The sequence below is a fragment of the Pelophylax lessonae genome (assembly GCF_965119305.1).
Source record: "Pelophylax lessonae genome assembly, chromosome: 9".
Taxonomy (NCBI): Eukaryota; Metazoa; Chordata; class Amphibia; order Anura; family Ranidae; genus Pelophylax; species Pelophylax lessonae.
In genome coordinates, this window is record NC_138776.1 from 106,765,177 (window position 1) to 106,782,599 (window position 17,423).

A 17,423-nucleotide genomic window follows, 5' to 3' on the forward strand; every position below is an offset into this window, starting at 1 on the left:
AATCCAGGACTTGCCTTTAAGTAGTGATGCTAATGGGAATCGATATTTCTTTGTTTGCCAAAAAAACAAGCATTGGACTTGGTGCCCCCTTACCAAGTTTTTGGTTTATTTTGAGAGAAGAAATGGAAAATACTTTTTAAAAGCTTTATGTGTAGCATAGGCTAAAGTTTATTATTATTAATTTTAATTTTTTTTTTTTAAATCCACACTAGGGACAGTACTTGTGCTGGTAGCTGCTGTGTTAAATCTTCATTCCTCTGCCCCCGGCCCCTCGTTCTCCAATTACCCCTCAGCAATGATCTTCCTGTGGAGCCACTGGACCTATCACAAGCACTCATCAAAAGTGCCAACTATGCCCGCCTTTTCCAACCCCTGATCCATTCATAATAGCTGTACTATCTCTTCCTACAATAAAAATAGAGAATGGGTGGATTCATTCATAGAGTGCTTTTCATTGCTAGAAGCGATAGTGCGGCTTTTTTTGAATGAAAGCTATAAAGGAAAGGCATAGTCAGCACTTTTGATAGGTCCAGTGGATCGTATTAACCCCCGCAGCCCCAGAAGATCACAGCTTGCGGGGGCGGCAGAGGACTCGATCTTTTAACCAGAATAGCAAGCACCCGCACAATGGACATTTCTCATTCAGTGTAAGTACCGCTCCCTGGGGCTAATTTTTGAAAGAAAAAAAATTAATTAATTTGAGCTTCAGCATTTTAGTTATATTCATGTTTTAGCTTAATGAGGAGGTACAATTAATTTATTATTAAAATAAAATAAAAAAAGACACCACAGGGTGAATTTACAAAGAGCAGGGCAGGTATGTCCTTGCAAAATATGCACAAATGTTGCACATGAAATTGCATCATGTGGCTGCTATAGTAAACTCTGTGCACCTTCGGGGAAAAAATGACAGGATTTTCCTCCTAATCATTTTTAATTTGCAAAGACCCCTAGTTAAAGTATGTGGTCATCAAACAACCACCTCGCTGTTTTCTCTTACCTGTTAAGGGAAAAAAAATGAAAAAACATTTCTGGTATTATCTAATTTTGTTCTTGTATTTTTGTTCATTTAAGGGTTAGTTCACCTTCACCAAAAAACTGCCTGTGCAAATAAGATGTTCGTCTCCAGTGCCCTAGCATTGGACATAAAGAAAGGAGAGGTTTCAAAACATTTTCTGGCCTTTTTACCATGCTAATCTCTCCAGAAGCACATGCATTACTATGTCCAACGTACACCTTATTTTAATTAAGAACCCAGTGATTTGAGTCCAAACATAAAATAATGTCTGAATTGAGTTGCCAATTTTGCCCTCTAGAATTGGCATATAATAAGGTTTATACTTTGTCTCAAAGTCCCCAGCCAACTCCTGCTAGTATGAATACCGGCATAGTGCTGATACTATCCAACCACTTACAGAGGGGAGAATCCTCCAGTGCAGAGAGGCGACTCAAGCATCATTGGACCATTCCTGGGTTTATAAGCATACAGTCTATAAAACCTACACAGCCTAGGTACCAATCACATGGATCGCTATATCATTACTCCTAAAAAGCAAGTTTTTGGAATTTTACTTCTTGGATGTATGGCAATAGATCTATATTTTCTCAATGAAAGACATGTGAGCCAGTCCTGGTTATTGTGATGTATTCTGCGTAGCTTTTATTGCTATGTGTGAAGATTTCACTGTGACCAAAGTCATTCCATCTCTTGTCATTTTAAACTGCATAATTGAGTCTTCTGTTTTTTCTTTTTTTTACACTTTGTTGTTAATAGGTTCCATTTGATTCAGTGATGTATTATAATCTTGACTGTAGCCCTATATTTAAATAAAATGGTAAACACATCCACTTTGTATCCCGTGGCTTTGATTCAGTGTCCGGCATTTATATGTATGGATGGTTTCACGAAAATCAGTTGGTAAAAATTGTTTTATTTTTAATTTAAAAGCAAACATGACAGAGAAATGTAAAAGTTGGATATGGATCAAATGTGAGCCAGGAGCACCATAAAGAAAAGCCCAGAAAGCTTGTGATCCTTATAGATCTTTTTTTTGGAAACCTGTATACAGAGAATAGGTGACACGTGTTGGCAGGGCCACCATCAGGGGGGTACAGGCAGTACTCCTGTATGGGGCCCAGGTCCATAGGGGGGCCCGAGCAGCAGGAGGATTGGTGGGGGGAAGGATCAATGACAGAGCGATTCACTGTCTGCCTCTTCCTCCACCAGCTGAAAGCCAGGTTTTCCCCCTCTCGCTCTTTCAGCTGTTTGTCCCCGCCCACACTCAGAGCTGGGACACGGGGACGGCAGTCTGGAGAAGTGGTTGAGTCGTGGAGAGATAAGACCTGGGAGGAGGTGCGCTGTGTGGGCTCTCCCCTCCTGTCTGAACAACACTCGTCCATGCAGCATAAGAGACAGGATCGCTCTTACATTGCATCGCACTGTACACACACACACACACATAGTTTGATTACCACCCCTTACCTCCTTCACGGCTGCTCATCTCCAGACAGCAGGAAATGTGGGTGGGGGGGTAATCAAACTGTGTGTGTGAGTGTACAGTCCAATGCAATGTAAGAGCGATCCTGTCTCTTATGCTGTGTGTTGTTCAGACAGGAGGGGAAAGCACAACACAGTGCACCCTCTCCTGGCTTAGTAGTGGTTTCTCCCTGTCGGTTTGGGGGGCTTACAGAAATAATAATGGGAAAATAATTTATGCCTGGGATGTTTGAGGGATTGGCAGCTCTCGTTGCTAGAAAGTGTAATGGGGATTTGGGGGGGGGCATTTGGTAGAAGGAGGAATGGGGGGGGGGGGGTAAGTGCTTGTAGGAGGGTTTGGGGGATTTGAGCCAGAAGGGGAGATTGTGGGAAAGTGTGTGCTAGGAGCGGGGCTGGGGCATTTGTGCTAGGAGGTGGGAATTTGTGCTGGGGGGATGGGGTTGTGAATTTGTGGAGGGATTGGGGGGGTTGTGCTGGGAAGGGTAATTGGGAGGGATTTGTGCTAGGAAGAGAGATTGGGGGGGGGGGTAATCATTTTGATATTTTTGCCGGAAGTGGGGGGCGGGGCCCTGTCAAATTGGCTGTATGGGGCCCTGGGATTTCTAGCGGCAGCCCTGCGTGTTGGCCTGCAGCCCTAAATATTAGTTTTTAACTTTACCTCTTAAAATGTGTTGGAAATGATTTTCCATACAAGTTTTCAGTTAAACAAGATTTATAACATTCGTAAGCTTTTGAGATCTTTCTTTTTGGCCACAGCCACAATCCTTACATTTTAAAGGGCTCGACAGACCCTAGGTCCCCTCCTTGAGTAGAACAGCCACTAAGACCTCCTTCCTCATGCATCCACACCAATGAGACAAATGTCTAATATAGGTTGCTATTTTTGACCCCCCACTTTTCTAGAATTCTAATTGTCCAACTGTTGTTCCAACAATTTTGGCTTTTTAAATTGTTTTGGATGCTTTCTTGGTCATTGACTCCCAACAAGTATAGAGCTAGGTAATTATGACTTGCATCTAATGCATGCTTGTTTTCAGGTCTGTGACTCTGTAATAATGAATCCAGAAGCGGAATCTTCAGAAGGAGACCAGCAATGACACCCCTCCTCGTTCTTGTGTTAGGTTTTGCATAGTAATGACATAACATGAGCCATAAAATAAAGAATAGGGCCTGTACTGAAAATAGGATTAGACACATGAACCCCAGACTGAGTAATCTTCAAATTTATGTCTGGACTTGTCAAGGCATCCTACGTTGCAGTCTATATGATTTTGGGATAGTGACTGACATCCATCAAACACATGGGACCAATGTCTTTTTTTTTTTTTCTTTCTTTTTTTTTTTCCTTCTTCTGGATGTTAAGTTGGATATGCAGGGTACAAATGTAGCCAGAATGGCCTCTAAACCACCATAGTCAATTACACATAGGCATTCTTGTCAAATTGTTTAGGCAATCCCCTCTGTGTGTTGTGGCTGTTGTTGCGGGCTTGGAGGTTTGTGCGCGCTGATCTTACAGATGTGACTCCGTTGTAGGAATAGGTCCTCCTGTAATACAAATATGTATTATTAAATGGCACTTCCATGAACAAGTAAATGATAAATACATACTGTATATAACCTCGCTAAATATAATGTCGTTTTAAACTCTTAACTTTTTTTTCAATAATAAATCCAGATAGTTCTAGATTACACATTGCCCAGCAAAGTATTGCTTTAATTTCATGCCCAAGCACTTACAGCCATTTCCAAACAGCTGTCTCCACCTCTATGAATGTATTGTTGGGTATAAGATCACAAGGGACAGCGCAGTCTACAGCAGCTGTCCATCTACTAGCTTAGAGGAGGGAGGAAAAGGAACGTGGTTTGCCTCACCGTTCCTGTGTGCTTGACGAGGCACACATACCCACAAACACACATACAAGGGTGGCTCTATAGGAACAATCGCAATGTTCCTATAGAGCCACCCTAAAACAGGATATCGGGGCCACTGCTCAGAGGACCAGGTCATTCTAAAGGAAACAAACTTGTAAAGCTAAATTCTAGGTATGCCAATTTTACATTAATTCAGTTTTGACCAATATAAGTATGTGCCATACCTGTGGGATCTCCATTTAAGCTGTTAATCACTGTAGTAGGCACTGCTACTACAGTAATCGCCACTAATTTCCAGGAGCATTGTCAAACACAAGAGGCTACTAGTTTGGAAGGAGCGCCATCCAGGGAACACTTGGTGAATTTTTTTTTATCTATTCAAATTGTTCCCCAATTGGAGATCGTGACGTCAGCAACCCACATTTCTACCTCATCCAATCAGGAAACGTGCATTCTACAGCGATTTCCAGCTTCCACAGGGATCCCACAGGTATGGCACCAGTGGCGGCTGGTGCTCAAAATTTTTGGGGGGGCGCAAAAAGAAAAATGTAATAGGTATTGCTTCACGTCAAAAAACGCAGTAAAAAATTGCGTGACTTTGAAGTCATGGTACAGGCATGGCACAGGTGATGGTATAGGCATGGCATAGGTGATGGTACAGGCATGGCACATGTGATGGTACAGGCATGGCACAGGTGATGGTATAGGCATGGCACAGATATGGTATAGGCATGTCACAGGTCATGGTACAGGAGATGGTATATGCCCCATTTCAATGCAGTGACCAGCGTACATGCCCCCTTTCAATGCAGAGACCAGTGTACATGCCCCCTTCAATGCAGAGTTCAGCGTGCGTGCCCCCTTCAATGCAATGAACATTGTGCTATGCCCCCTTCAATGCAATAAACACTGTGCTATGCCCCCTTCAATGCAATAAACACTGTGCTGTGCCCCCACAATGCAGAGTTCAGCGTGCATGCCCCCTTCAATGCAACTGTGCTGTGCCCCCTTCAATGCAATGAACAATGTGCTGGGCCCCCTTCAATGCAATAAACACTGTGCTGTGCCCCCTTCAATGCAATAAACACTGTGCTATGCCCCCTTCAATGCAATAAACACTGTGCTGTGCCCCCACAATGCAGAGTTCAGCGTGCATGCCCCCTTCAATGCAATGAACAATGTGCTGTGCCCCCTTCAATGCAATGAACACTGTGCTGTGCCCCCTTCAATGCAATAAACACTGTGCTGTGCCCCCTTCAATGCAATAAACACTGTGCTGTGCCCCCTTCAATGCAATAAACACTGTGCTATGCCCCCTTCAATGCAATGAACACTGTGCTGTGCCCCAACAATGCAGAGTTCAGCGTGCATGCCCCCTTCAATGCAACACTGTGCTGTGCCCCCTTCAATGCAATAAACACTGTGCTGTGCCTCCTTCAATGCAATAAACACTGTGCTGTGCCCCCTTCAATGCAATGAACACTGTGCTGTGCCCCCACGATGCAATGAACACTGTGCTGTGCCCCCTTCAATGCAATAAACACTGTGCTGTGCCCCCTTCAATGCAATAAACACTGTGCTGTGCCCCCCTTCAATGCAATAAACACTGTGCCCCCTTCAATGCAATGAACTCTGTGCTGTGCCCCAACAATGCAGAGTTCAGCGTGTATGCCCCCTTCAATGCAACTGTGCTGTGCCCCCTTCAATGCAATGAACACTGTGCTGTGCCCCCACAATGCAGAGTTCAGCGTGCATGCCCCCTTCAATGCAACTGTGCTGTGCCCCCTTCAATGCAATAAACACTGTGCAGAGTTCCGCGTGCGTGCCCCCTTCAATGCAACTGTTCCGTGCCCCCATCAATGCAGAGATCAGCGTGCGAGCCCCTTTCAATGCAGAGCGCCACAGCATTGTCCCCAATCACTGCAGAGCGCCACAGCATTGTCCCCAATGATTGCAGAGCGCCACAGCATTGTCCCCCAATGATTGCAGAGCGCCACAGCATTGTCCCCCAATGATTGCAGAGCGCCACAGCATTGTCCCCCAATGATTGCAGAGCGCCACAGCATTGTCCCCCAATGATTGCAGAGCGCCACAGCATTGTCCCCCAATGATTGCAGAGTGCCAGCACTGTCCCCCAATGATTGCAGAGTGCCACAGCATTGTCCCCCAATGATTGCAGAGCGCCAGCATTGTCCCCCAATGATTGCAGAGCGCCACAGCTTTGTCCCCCAATGATTGCAGAGCGCCACAGCATTGTCCCCCAATGATTGCAGAGCGCCACAGCATTGTCCCCCAATGATTGCAGAGTGCCAGCATTGTCCCCCAATGATTGCAGAGCGCCAGCATTGTCCCCCAATGATTGCAGAGCGCCACAGCATTGTCCCCCAATGATTGCAGAGCGCCACAGCATTGTCCCCCAATGATTGCAGAGCGCCACAGCTTTGTCCCCCAATGATTGCAGAGCGCCACAGCATTGTCCCCCAATGATTGCAGAGCGCCACAGCATTGTCCCCCAATGATTGCAGAGCGCCAGCATTGTCCCCCAATGATTGCAGAGCGCCAGCATTGTCCCCCAATGATTGCAGAGCGCCACAGCATTGTCCCCCAATGATTGCAGAGCGCCACAGCATTGTCCCCCAATGATTGCAGAGCGCCACAGCATTGTCCCCCAATGATTGCAGAGCGCCACAGCTTTGTCCCCCAATGATTGCAGAGCGCCACAGCATTGTCCCCCAATGATTGCAGAGCGCCACAGCATTGTACCCCAATGATTGCAGAGCGCCACAGCATTGTCCCCCAATGATTGCAGAGCGCCACAGCATTGTCCCCCAATGATTGCAGAGTGCCAGCATTGTCCCCCAATGATTGCAGAGTGCCAGCATTGTCCCCCAATGATTGCAGAGTGCCACAGCATTGTCCCCCAATGATTGTAGAGCGCCAGCATTGTCCCCCAATGATTGCAGAGCGCCACAGCTTTGTCCCCCAATGATTGCAGAGCGCCACAGCATTGTCCCCCAATGATTGCAGAGCGCCACAGCATTGTCCCCCAATGATTGCAGAGTGCCAGCATTGTCCCCCAATGATTGCAGAGCGCCAGCATTGTCCCCCAATGATTGCAGAGCGCCACAGCATTGTCCCCCAATGATTGCAGAGCGCCACAGCATTGTCCCCCAATGATTGCAGAGCGCCACAGCTTTGTCCCCCAATGATTGCAGAGCGCCACAGCATTGTCCCCCAATGATTGCAGAGCGCCACAGCATGGTCCCCCAATGATTGCAGAGCGCCAGCATTGTCCCCCAATTATTGCAGAGCGCCAGCATTGTCCCCCAATGATTGCAGAGCGCCACAGCATTGTCCCCCAATGATTGCAGAGCGCCACAGCATTGTCCCCCAATGATTGCAGAGCGCCACAGCATTGTCCCCCAATGATTGCAGAGCGCCACAGCTTTGTCCCCCAATGATTGCAGAGCGCCACAGCATTGTCCCCCAATGATTGCAGAGCGCCACAGCATTGTACCCCAATGATTGCAGAGCGCCACAGCATTGTCCCCAATGATTGCAGAGCGCCACAGCATTGTCCCCCAATGATTGCAGAGTGCCAGCATTGTCCCCCAATGATTGCAGAGTGCCAGCATTGTCCCCCAATGATTGCAGAGTGCCACAGCATTGTCCCCCAATGATTGTAGAGCGCCAGCATTGTCCCCCAATGATTGCAGAGCGCCACAGCATTGTCCCCCGATGATTGCAGAGCGCCACAGCATTGTCCCCCAATGATTGCAGAGCGCCACAGCATTGTCCCCCAATGATTGCAGAATGCCACAGCATTGTCCCCCAATGATTGCAGAGCGCCACAGCATTGTCCCCCAATGATTGCAGAGCGCCAGCATTGTCCCCCAATGATTGCAGAGCGCCAGCATTGTCCCCCAATGATTGCAGAGCGCCACAGCATTGTCCCCCAATGATTGCAGAGCGCCACAGCATTGTCCCCCAATGATTGCAGAGCGCCACAGCATTGTCCCCCAATGATTGCAGAGCACCAGCATTGTCCCCCAATGATTGCAGAGCGCCAGCATTGTCCCCCAATGATTGCAGAGCGCCAGCATTGTCCCCCAACGATTGCAGAGCGCCAGCATTGTCCCCCAATGATTGCAGAGCGCCAGCATTGTCCCCCAATGATTTCAGAGTGCCAGCATTGTCCCCCAACGATTGCAGAGCGCCAGCATTGTCCCCCAATGATTGCAGAGCGCCACAGCATTGTCCCCCAATGATTGCAGAGCGCCACAGCATTGTCCCCCAATGATTGCAGAGTGCCAGCATTGTCCCCCAATGATTGCAGAGTACCACAGCATTGTCCCCCAATGATTGCAGAGCGCCAGCATTGTCCCCCAATGATTGCAGAGCGCCACAGCTTTGTCCCCCAATGATTGCAGAGCGCCACAGCATTGTCCCCCAATGATTGCAGAGCGCCACAGCATTGTCCCCCAATGATTGCAGAGTGCCAGCATTGTCCCCCAATGATTGCAGAGCGCCAGCATTGTCCCCCAATGATTGCAGAGCGCCACAGCATTGTCCCCCAATGATTGCAGAGCGCCACAGCATTGTCCCCCAATGATTGCAGAGCGCCACAGCTTTGTCCCCCAATGATTGCAGAGCGCCACAGCATTGTCCCCCAATGATTGCAGAGCGCCACAGCATTGTCCCCCAATGATTGCAGAGCGCCAGCATTGTCCCCCAATGATTGCAGAGCGCCAGCATTGTCCCCCAATGATTGCAGAGCGCCAGCATTGTCCCCCAATGATTGCAGAGCGCCACAGCATTGTCCCCCAATGATTGCAGAGCGCCACAGCATTGTCCCCCAATGATTGCAGAGCGCCACAGCATTGTCCCCCAATGATTGCAGAGCGCCACAGCATTGTCCCCCAATGATTGCAGAGCGCCACAGCTTTGTCCCCCAATGATTGCAGAGCGCCACAGCATTGTCCCCCAATGATTGCAGAGCGCCACAGCATTGTCCCCCAATGATTGCAGAGCGCCACAGCATTGTACCCCAATTTACATAGTTACATAGTTACATAGTAGGTGAGGTTGAATAAAGACAATAGTCCATCCAGTTCAACCTGTGTAGGTGTGTGTGGCTGTAATCATCTCACATACCCCTGAATGTTCTGATCCTTGAGATGTAAGTCTAAGAGTCTTTTGAAAGCCACCATACTACCCGCAGAAACCACCTCTTGTGGTAGAGAATTCCACAATCTTGTAGCCCTAACAGTAAAGAACCCCCCACGTTGCCTGAGGTTAAAACGCTTCTCCTCTAATCACATTGTATGCCCTCGAGTCCTCATGCAATCCCTTCGAATGAACAGCTTTTTTTCTAAGCTGGGATCCCCATTAAGATATTTATAAATTGCTATCATGTCCCCCCTCAGACGTCTCTTCTCCAGGGAGAATAAATCGAGCGATTGTAGACGCTCTTCATAGTCAAGGTCCTCCAATCCCCTAATTAGTTTAGTTGCCCTTCTCTGGACTTTCTCCAGCTCCAACACATCCCTCCTGAGGACTGGCGACCAGAACTGGACAGAATACTCCAGATGCGGTCGGACCAGAGTTTTATAAAGTGGAAGGATTATAGTCTTATCTCTGGAATACATCCCTTTCTTTATGCATGCCAATATTCTGCTGGCTTTGGCAGCTGCCGCTTGACATTGCATGCTGTTGCCTAATCTATCCTCTACCAAGACTCCCAGATCCTTCTCCATTTTTGATTCCCCCAAGGGTTCCCCTCCTAACGTGTATTGTGCTTTTATGTTTTTAGTCCCCAAGTGCAAAACCTTACACTTCTCCGCGTTAAACCTCATTTACCATGTCCGTGCCCACTCTGTAATTTTGTCCAGGTCATTCTGTAGGATATCTGCTTCATGCTGTGCAGTTATTGCTCTGGCCAATTTTGTGTCATCTGCAAAAACTGATATCGAACTACTGATCCCGACCTCAATGTTGTTTATGAATAAATTGAACAAGGTTGGTCCCAGGACTGAGCCCTGGGGCACCCCGCTTACTACCTCAGACCAGTCTTAGTATGCGCTGTTTATTACCACTCTTTGGACACGCCCTTTAAGCCAATTCCGTATCCAAGAGCAAACCCTGCTGTCGATACCTGCAGATCTTATTTTATAAATTAAGCGCTTGTGGGGAACTGTATCAAACGCCTTAGCGAAATCCAAGTACACCACATCCACTGGTCTCCCCCTATCTAGCTCACAGCTCACCTCCTCGTAAAATGTTAATAGATTGGTTTGACAAGAACGCCCATTTGTAAACCCGTGCTGATTACTGCTGATGATGTTGTTGTCTTTAGCAAACTCTACGATATAGTCCCTTATCATCCCCTCCAGAAGTTTACATACTATTGATGTCAAACTGACAGGCCTATAATTTCCCGGGATATGCCTCTGGCCCTTTTTGAATATCGGAATCACGTTAGCTTTCTTCCAATCCCCTGGTACATCTCCTGTCCTAATACTGTCAGCAAAGATCAGGAACAGTGGTCTGGATATAACCTTACTGAGTTCCTTGAGTACTCTCGGATGTACGCCATCCGGGCCTGGTGATTTGTTTGTGTTGAGTTTATCCAGCCTTTCCCTGATTTCATAGTAGGTGAGGTTGAATAAAGACAATAGTCCATCCAGTTCAACCTGTGTAGGTGTGTGTGACTGTAATCATCTAACATAGCCCTTTATCTCCTGATCCTTGAGATGTAAGTCTAAGAGTCTTTTGAAAGTCACCATACTACCCGCAGAAACCACCTCTTGTGGTAGACAATTCCACAATCTTGTAGCCCTAACAGTAAAGAACCCCCCACGTTGCCTGAGGTTAAAACGCTTCTCCTCTAATCGCATTGTATGTCCTCGAGTCCTCATGCAATTCCTTCGAATGAACAGCTTTTTTTCTAAGCTGAGATCCCCATTAAGATATTTATAAATTGCTATCATGTCCCCTCTCAGACGTCTCTTCTCCAGGGAAAATAAATGGAGCGATTGCAGCCGCTCTTCATAGGTAAGGTCCTCCAATCCCCTAATTAGTTTAGTTGCCCTTCTCTAGACTTTCTCCAGCTCCAACACATCCCTCCTGAGGACTGGCGACCAGAACTGGACAGAATACTCCAGATGCGGTCGGACCAGAGTTTTATAAAGTGGAAGGATTATAGTCTTATCTCTGGAATACATCCCTTTCTTTATGCATGCCAATATTCTGCTGGCTTTGGCAGCTGCCGCTTGACATTGCATGCTGTTGCCTAATCTATCCTCTACCAAGACTCCCAGATCCTTCTCCATTTTTGATTCCCCCAAGGGTTCCCCTCCTAACGTGTATTGTGCTTTTATGTTTTTAGTCCCCAAGTGCAAAACCTTACACTTCTCCGCGTTAAACCTCATTTACCATGTCCGTGCCCACTCTGTAATTTTGTCCAGGTCATTCTGTAGGATATCTGCTTCATGCTGTGCAGTTATTGCTCTGGCCAATTTTGTGTCATCTGCAAAAACTGATATCGAACTACTGATCCCGACCTCAATGTTGTTTATGAATAAATTGAACAAGGTTGGTCCCAGGACTGAGCCCTGGGGCACCCCGCTTACTACCTCAGACCAGTCTGAGTATGCGCTGTTTATTACCACTCTTTGGACACGCCCTTTAAGCCAATTCCGTATCCAAGAGCAAACCCTGCTGTCGATACCTGCAGATCTTATTTTATAAATTAAGCGCTTGTGGGGAACTGTATCAAACGCCTTAGCGAAATCCAAGTACACCACATCCACTGGTCTCCCCCTATCTAGCTCACAGCTCACCTCCTCGTAAAATGTTAATAGATTGGTTTGACAAGAACGCCCATTTGTAAACCCGTGCTGATTACTGCTGATGATGTTGTTGTCTTTAGCAAACTCTACGATATAGTCCCTTATCATCCCCTCCAGAAGTTTACATACTATTGATGTCAAACTGACAGGCCTATAATTTCCCGGGATATGCCTCTGGCCCTTTTTGAATATCGGAATCACGTTAGCTTTCTTCCAATCCCCTGGTACATCTCCTGTCCTAATACTGTCAGCAAAGATCAGGAACAGTGGTCTGGATATAACCTTACTGAGTTCCTTGAGTACTCTCGGATGTACGCCATCCGGGCCTGGTGATTTGTTTGTGTTGAGTTTATCCAGCCTTTCCCTGATTTCATAGTAGGTGAGGTTGAATAAAGACAATAGTCCATCCAGTTCAACCTGTGTAGGTGTGTGTGACTGTAATCATCTAACATAGCCCTTTATCTCCTGATCCTTGAGATGTAAGTCTAAGAGTCTTTTGAAAGTCACCATACTACCCGCAGAAACCACCTCTTGTGGTAGACAATTCCACAATCTTGTAGCCCTAACAGTAAAGAACCCCCCACGTTGCCTGAGGTTAAAACGCTTCTCCTCTAATCGCATTGTATGTCCTCGAGTCCTCATGCAATTCCTTCGAATGAACAGCTTTTTTTCTAAGCTGAGATCCCCATTAAGATATTTATAAATTGCTATCATGTCCCCTCTCAGACGTCTCTTCTCCAGGGAAAATAAATGGAGCGATTGCAGCCGCTCTTCATAGGTAAGGTCCTCCAATCCCCTAATTAGTTTAGTTGCCCTTCTCTGGACTCTCTCCAGCTCCAACACATCCCTCCTAAAGGACTGGCGACCAGAACTGGACAGAATACTCCAGATGCGGTCGGACCAGAGTTTTATAAAGTGGAAGGATTATAGTCTTATCTCTGGAATACATCCCTTTCTTTATGCATGCTAATATTCTGTTGGCTTTGGAAGCTGCCGCTTGGCATTGCATGCTGTTGCCTAATCTATCATCAACCAAGACTCCCAGATCTTTCTCCATTTTTGAGTCCCCCAAGGGTTCCCCTCCTAACATGTATTGTGTTTTTATGTTTTTGGTCCCCAAGTGCAAAACCTTACACTTCTCCACATTAAACCTCATTTGCCATGTCGTTGCCCACTCCGTAATTTTGTCCAGGTCATTCTGTAGGATATCTGCTTCATGCTGTGCAGTTATTGCCCTGGCCAATTTTGTGTCATCTGCAAAAATTGATAACGAACTACTGATCCCGTCCTCAATGCTGTTTATGAATAAATTGAACAAGGTTGGTCCCAGGACTGAGCCCTGGGGCACCCCGCTTACCACCTCAGACCAGTCTGAGTATGCGCTGTTTATTACTACCCTTTGGACACGGCCTTTTAGCCAGTTCCGTATCCAAGAGCAAACCCTGCTGTCGATACCTGCAGACCTTATTTTATAAATTAAGCGCTTGTGGGAAACTGTATCAAACGCCTTAGCGAAATCCAAGTACACCACATCCACTGGTCTGCCCCTATCTAGCTCACAGCTCACTTCCTCGTAGAATGCTAAGAGATTGGTTTGACAAGAACGCCCATTTGTAAACCCGTGTTGGTTACTACTGATGATGTTGTTGTCTTTAGCAAACTCTACGATATAGTCCCTTATCATCCCCTCCAGAAGTTTACATACTATTGATGTCAAACTGACAGGCCTATAATTTCCCGGGATATGTCTCTGGCCCTTTTTGAATATCGGAATCACGTTAGCCTTCCTCCAATCCCCTGGTACATCTCCTGTCCTAATACTGTCAGCAAAGATTAGGAACAGTGGTCTAGATATAACCATACTGAGTTCCTTGAGCACTCTCGGATGTACGCCATCCGGGCCTGGTGATTTGTTTGTGTTAAGTTTATCCAGTCTTTCCCTGATTTCCCCCTCTGTTAGCCATAGTGGCAAGTCCTGTGTATTACTACTAACCATACAGTCATGGTCAGTGTACCCCTCCTTTTCCTGCGTAAAGACTGACGAGAAAAAAGCATTCAGCACGGTTGCTTTTTCAGTGTCCTCTGTAACCATCCTCCCATCATCGTTAATTATGTGTGCAATATGCTCTGCCCTAGTTTTTTTGCTGTTGATATATTTAAAGAATTTCTTTGGGTTTTTTTTACTATCCTCCGCTATTTGTCTCTCAAAGTTGATTTTAGCCATCTTGATTTCGTGTTTACACTTCTTATTTTCCTCCTTGTATTGCTGGAAGGCCGATACTGTGCCCTCTGATTTATATTTCTTGAAGGCCAATTTTTTTCCCCTAATAAGTTTTTTAACGCTACGGTTTAGCCAGCCAGGTTTGGCTTTGTCTCTTCTAAATTTATTCCCCATAGGAATGCACTGCAAGATGCCTTTGCTTAATATGTTCCTAAAGCATTCCCATTTTTCCTCAGTGGTCAGGGATCCCAGGGTTTGGTCCCAGTTTACCCTTTCCATCATTGAGTACAATTTTGGAAAGTCTGCCCTTCTGAAGTTTAGGGTTCTTATGTTCCCCACTTGCCTTTTTATATTGTTATTTATACTAAATGTGATCATCCTGTGATCGCTAGAGCCCAGATTGTCCTGGACTCCTACCTCCGAGATTATGTCTGGGTCATTAGTGATCAATAGATCCAGGATTGCATTCTCTCTAGTAGGGGAATCCACCAACTGTGACATGTAGTTATCCTGTAAGGTTTCCGTGAATAGACGGGCCTTATGCGAGTGTGCAGTCCCCTCTTCCCAGTCAATGTCGGGATAATTGAAGTCCCCCAATATGATGACTGATCCCAGTTTTGCCGCTTTACCTATTAGTGCTAAAAATTCCAGCTCTACCTCCTCCCCTTGGTTAGGTGGCCTATAGCAAACCCCCACAACTACTTTTCCCTTATCTTCTTCCCTATCGAGTTCAACCCACACAGATTCTAAATCCATGCTCATCCCATCCGTAATGTCACTCCTTTCTAGCACCTTTATATTGTTCTTGACATAGAGACATACCCCTCCCCCTCTTTTTCCTACCCTGTCCTTCCGGTACACAGAATACCCTTGGATATTTGCCAGCCAGTCATGTGAGGGGTCGAACCAAGTTTCTGTTATTCCCACAAGGTCTATGTCCTCCTAGACCTTGTGGGAATAACAGAAACTTGGTTATTTCACCCTCTGTTAGCCATAGTGGCAAGTCCTGTGTATTACTACTAACCAAACAGTCATGGTCAGTGTACCCCTCCGTTTCCTGTGTAAAGACTGACGAGAAAAAAGCATTCAGCACGGTTGCTTTTTCAGTGTCCTCTGTAACCATCCTCCCATCATTGTTAATTATGTGTGCAATATGCTCTGCCCTAGTTTTTTTGCTGTTGATATATTTAAAGAATTTCTTTGGGTTTTTTTTACTATCCTCCGCTATTTGTATCTCAAAGTTGATTTTAGCCATCTTGATTTCTTGTTTACTTTTCTTATTTGCCTCCTTGTATTGCTCGAAAGCCGATACTGTGCCCTCTGATTTATACTTCTTGAAGGCCAATTTTTTTCCCCTAATAAGTTTTTTGACGCTACGGTTTAGCCAGCCAGGTTTGGCTTTGTCTCTTCTAAATTTATTTCCCATAGGAATGCACTGCAAGATGCCTTTGCCTAATATGTTCCTAAAGCATTCCCATTTTTCCTCTGTGGTCAGGGATCCCAGGGTTTGGTCCCAGTTTACCCTTTCCATCAATGAGTACAATTTTGGAAAGTTTGCCCTTCTGAAGTTTAGGGTTCTTATGTTCCCCACTTGCCTTGTTATATTGTTATTTATACTAAATGTGATCATCCTGTGATCGCTAGAGCCCAGATTGTCCTGGACTCCTACCTGCGAGATTAGGTCTGGGTCATTAGTGATCAATAGATCCAGGACTGCATTTTCTCTAGTCGGAGAATCCACCAACTGTGACATGTAATTATCCTGTAAGGTTTCCGTGAATAGGCGGGCCTTCTGTGAGTGTGCAGTCCCCTCGTCCCAGTCAATGTCGGGATAATTGAAGTCCCCCAATATGACGACTGATCCCAATTTTGCCACTTTACTCATTAGTGCTAAGAATTCCAGCTCTACCTCCTCCCCTTGGTTAGGTGGCCTATAGCAAACCCCCACAATTACTTTCCCCTTTTCTCCTTCCCTATGGAGTTCAACCCACACAGATTCTAAATCCATGCTCATCCCATCCGTAATGTCACTCCTTTCTATCACCTTTATATTGTTCTTGACATAGAGACATACCCCTCCCCCTCTTTTTCCTACCCTGTCCTTCCGGTACACCGAATACCCTTGGATATTGGCCAGCCAGTCATGTGAGGGGTCGAACCAAGTCTCTGTTATTCCCACAAGGTCTATGTCCTCCTCATGTACCAATATTTCCAACTCATCCATTTTATTAGCTAGGCTCCTGGCATTGCAGAGCGCTTGCAGAGCGCCACAGCATTGTCCCCCAATGATTGCAGAGCGCCACAGCATTGTCCCCCAATGATTGCAGAGTGCCAGCATTGTCCCCCAATGATTGCAGAGTGCCAGCATTGTCCCCCAATGATTGCAGAGTGCCACAGCATTGTCCCCCAATGATTGTAGAGCGCCAGCATTGTCCCCCAATGATTGCAGAGCGCCACAGCTTTGTCCCCCGATGATTGCAGAGCGCCACAGCATTGTCCCCCGATGATTGCAGAGCGCCGCAGCATTGTCCCCCAATGATTGCAGAGCGCCACAGCATTGTCCCCCAATGATTGCAGAATGCCACAGCATTGTCCCCCAATGATTGCAGAGCGCCACAGCATTGTCCCAAAATGATTGCAGAGCGCCAGCATTGTCCCCCAATGATTGCAGAGCGCCAGCATTGTCCCCCAATGATTGCAGAGCGCCACAGCATTGTCCCCCAATGATTGCAGAGCGCCACAGCATTGTCCCCCAATGATTGCAGAGCGCCACAGCATTGTCCCCCAATGATTGCAGAGCACCAGCATTGTCCCCCAATGATTGCAGAGCGCCAGCATTGTCCCCCAATGATTGCAGAGTGCCAGCATTGTCCCCCAACGATTGCAGAGCGCCAGCATTGTCCCCCAATGATTGCAGAGTGCCAGCGTGCATGCTCCCTTCAAACTTACCTGGCGGTGGCGCGGCTCAGCTTCTTCCTCTTCT

The 17,423-nt window shown here is 46.6% G+C and overlaps 1 protein-coding gene across 1 annotated transcript in view; it reads right to left on the reverse strand.

The window, feature by feature from the left end:
- Window positions 1-3,612: 3,612 nt before the first annotated feature.
- The window catches only part of LOC309564576 (claudin-10-like), a 37,896-nt gene continuing 24,085 nt past the window's right edge, over window positions 3,613-17,423 (reverse strand). Inside the window, exon 5 of the mRNA XM_082269220.1 lies at window positions 3,613-4,042. Coding sequence (XP_082125346.1) covers window positions 3,916-4,042 — 127 coding nt within the window. The 3' untranslated portion in view covers window positions 3,613-3,915. The remainder of the gene's footprint in view (window positions 4,043-17,423) is intronic.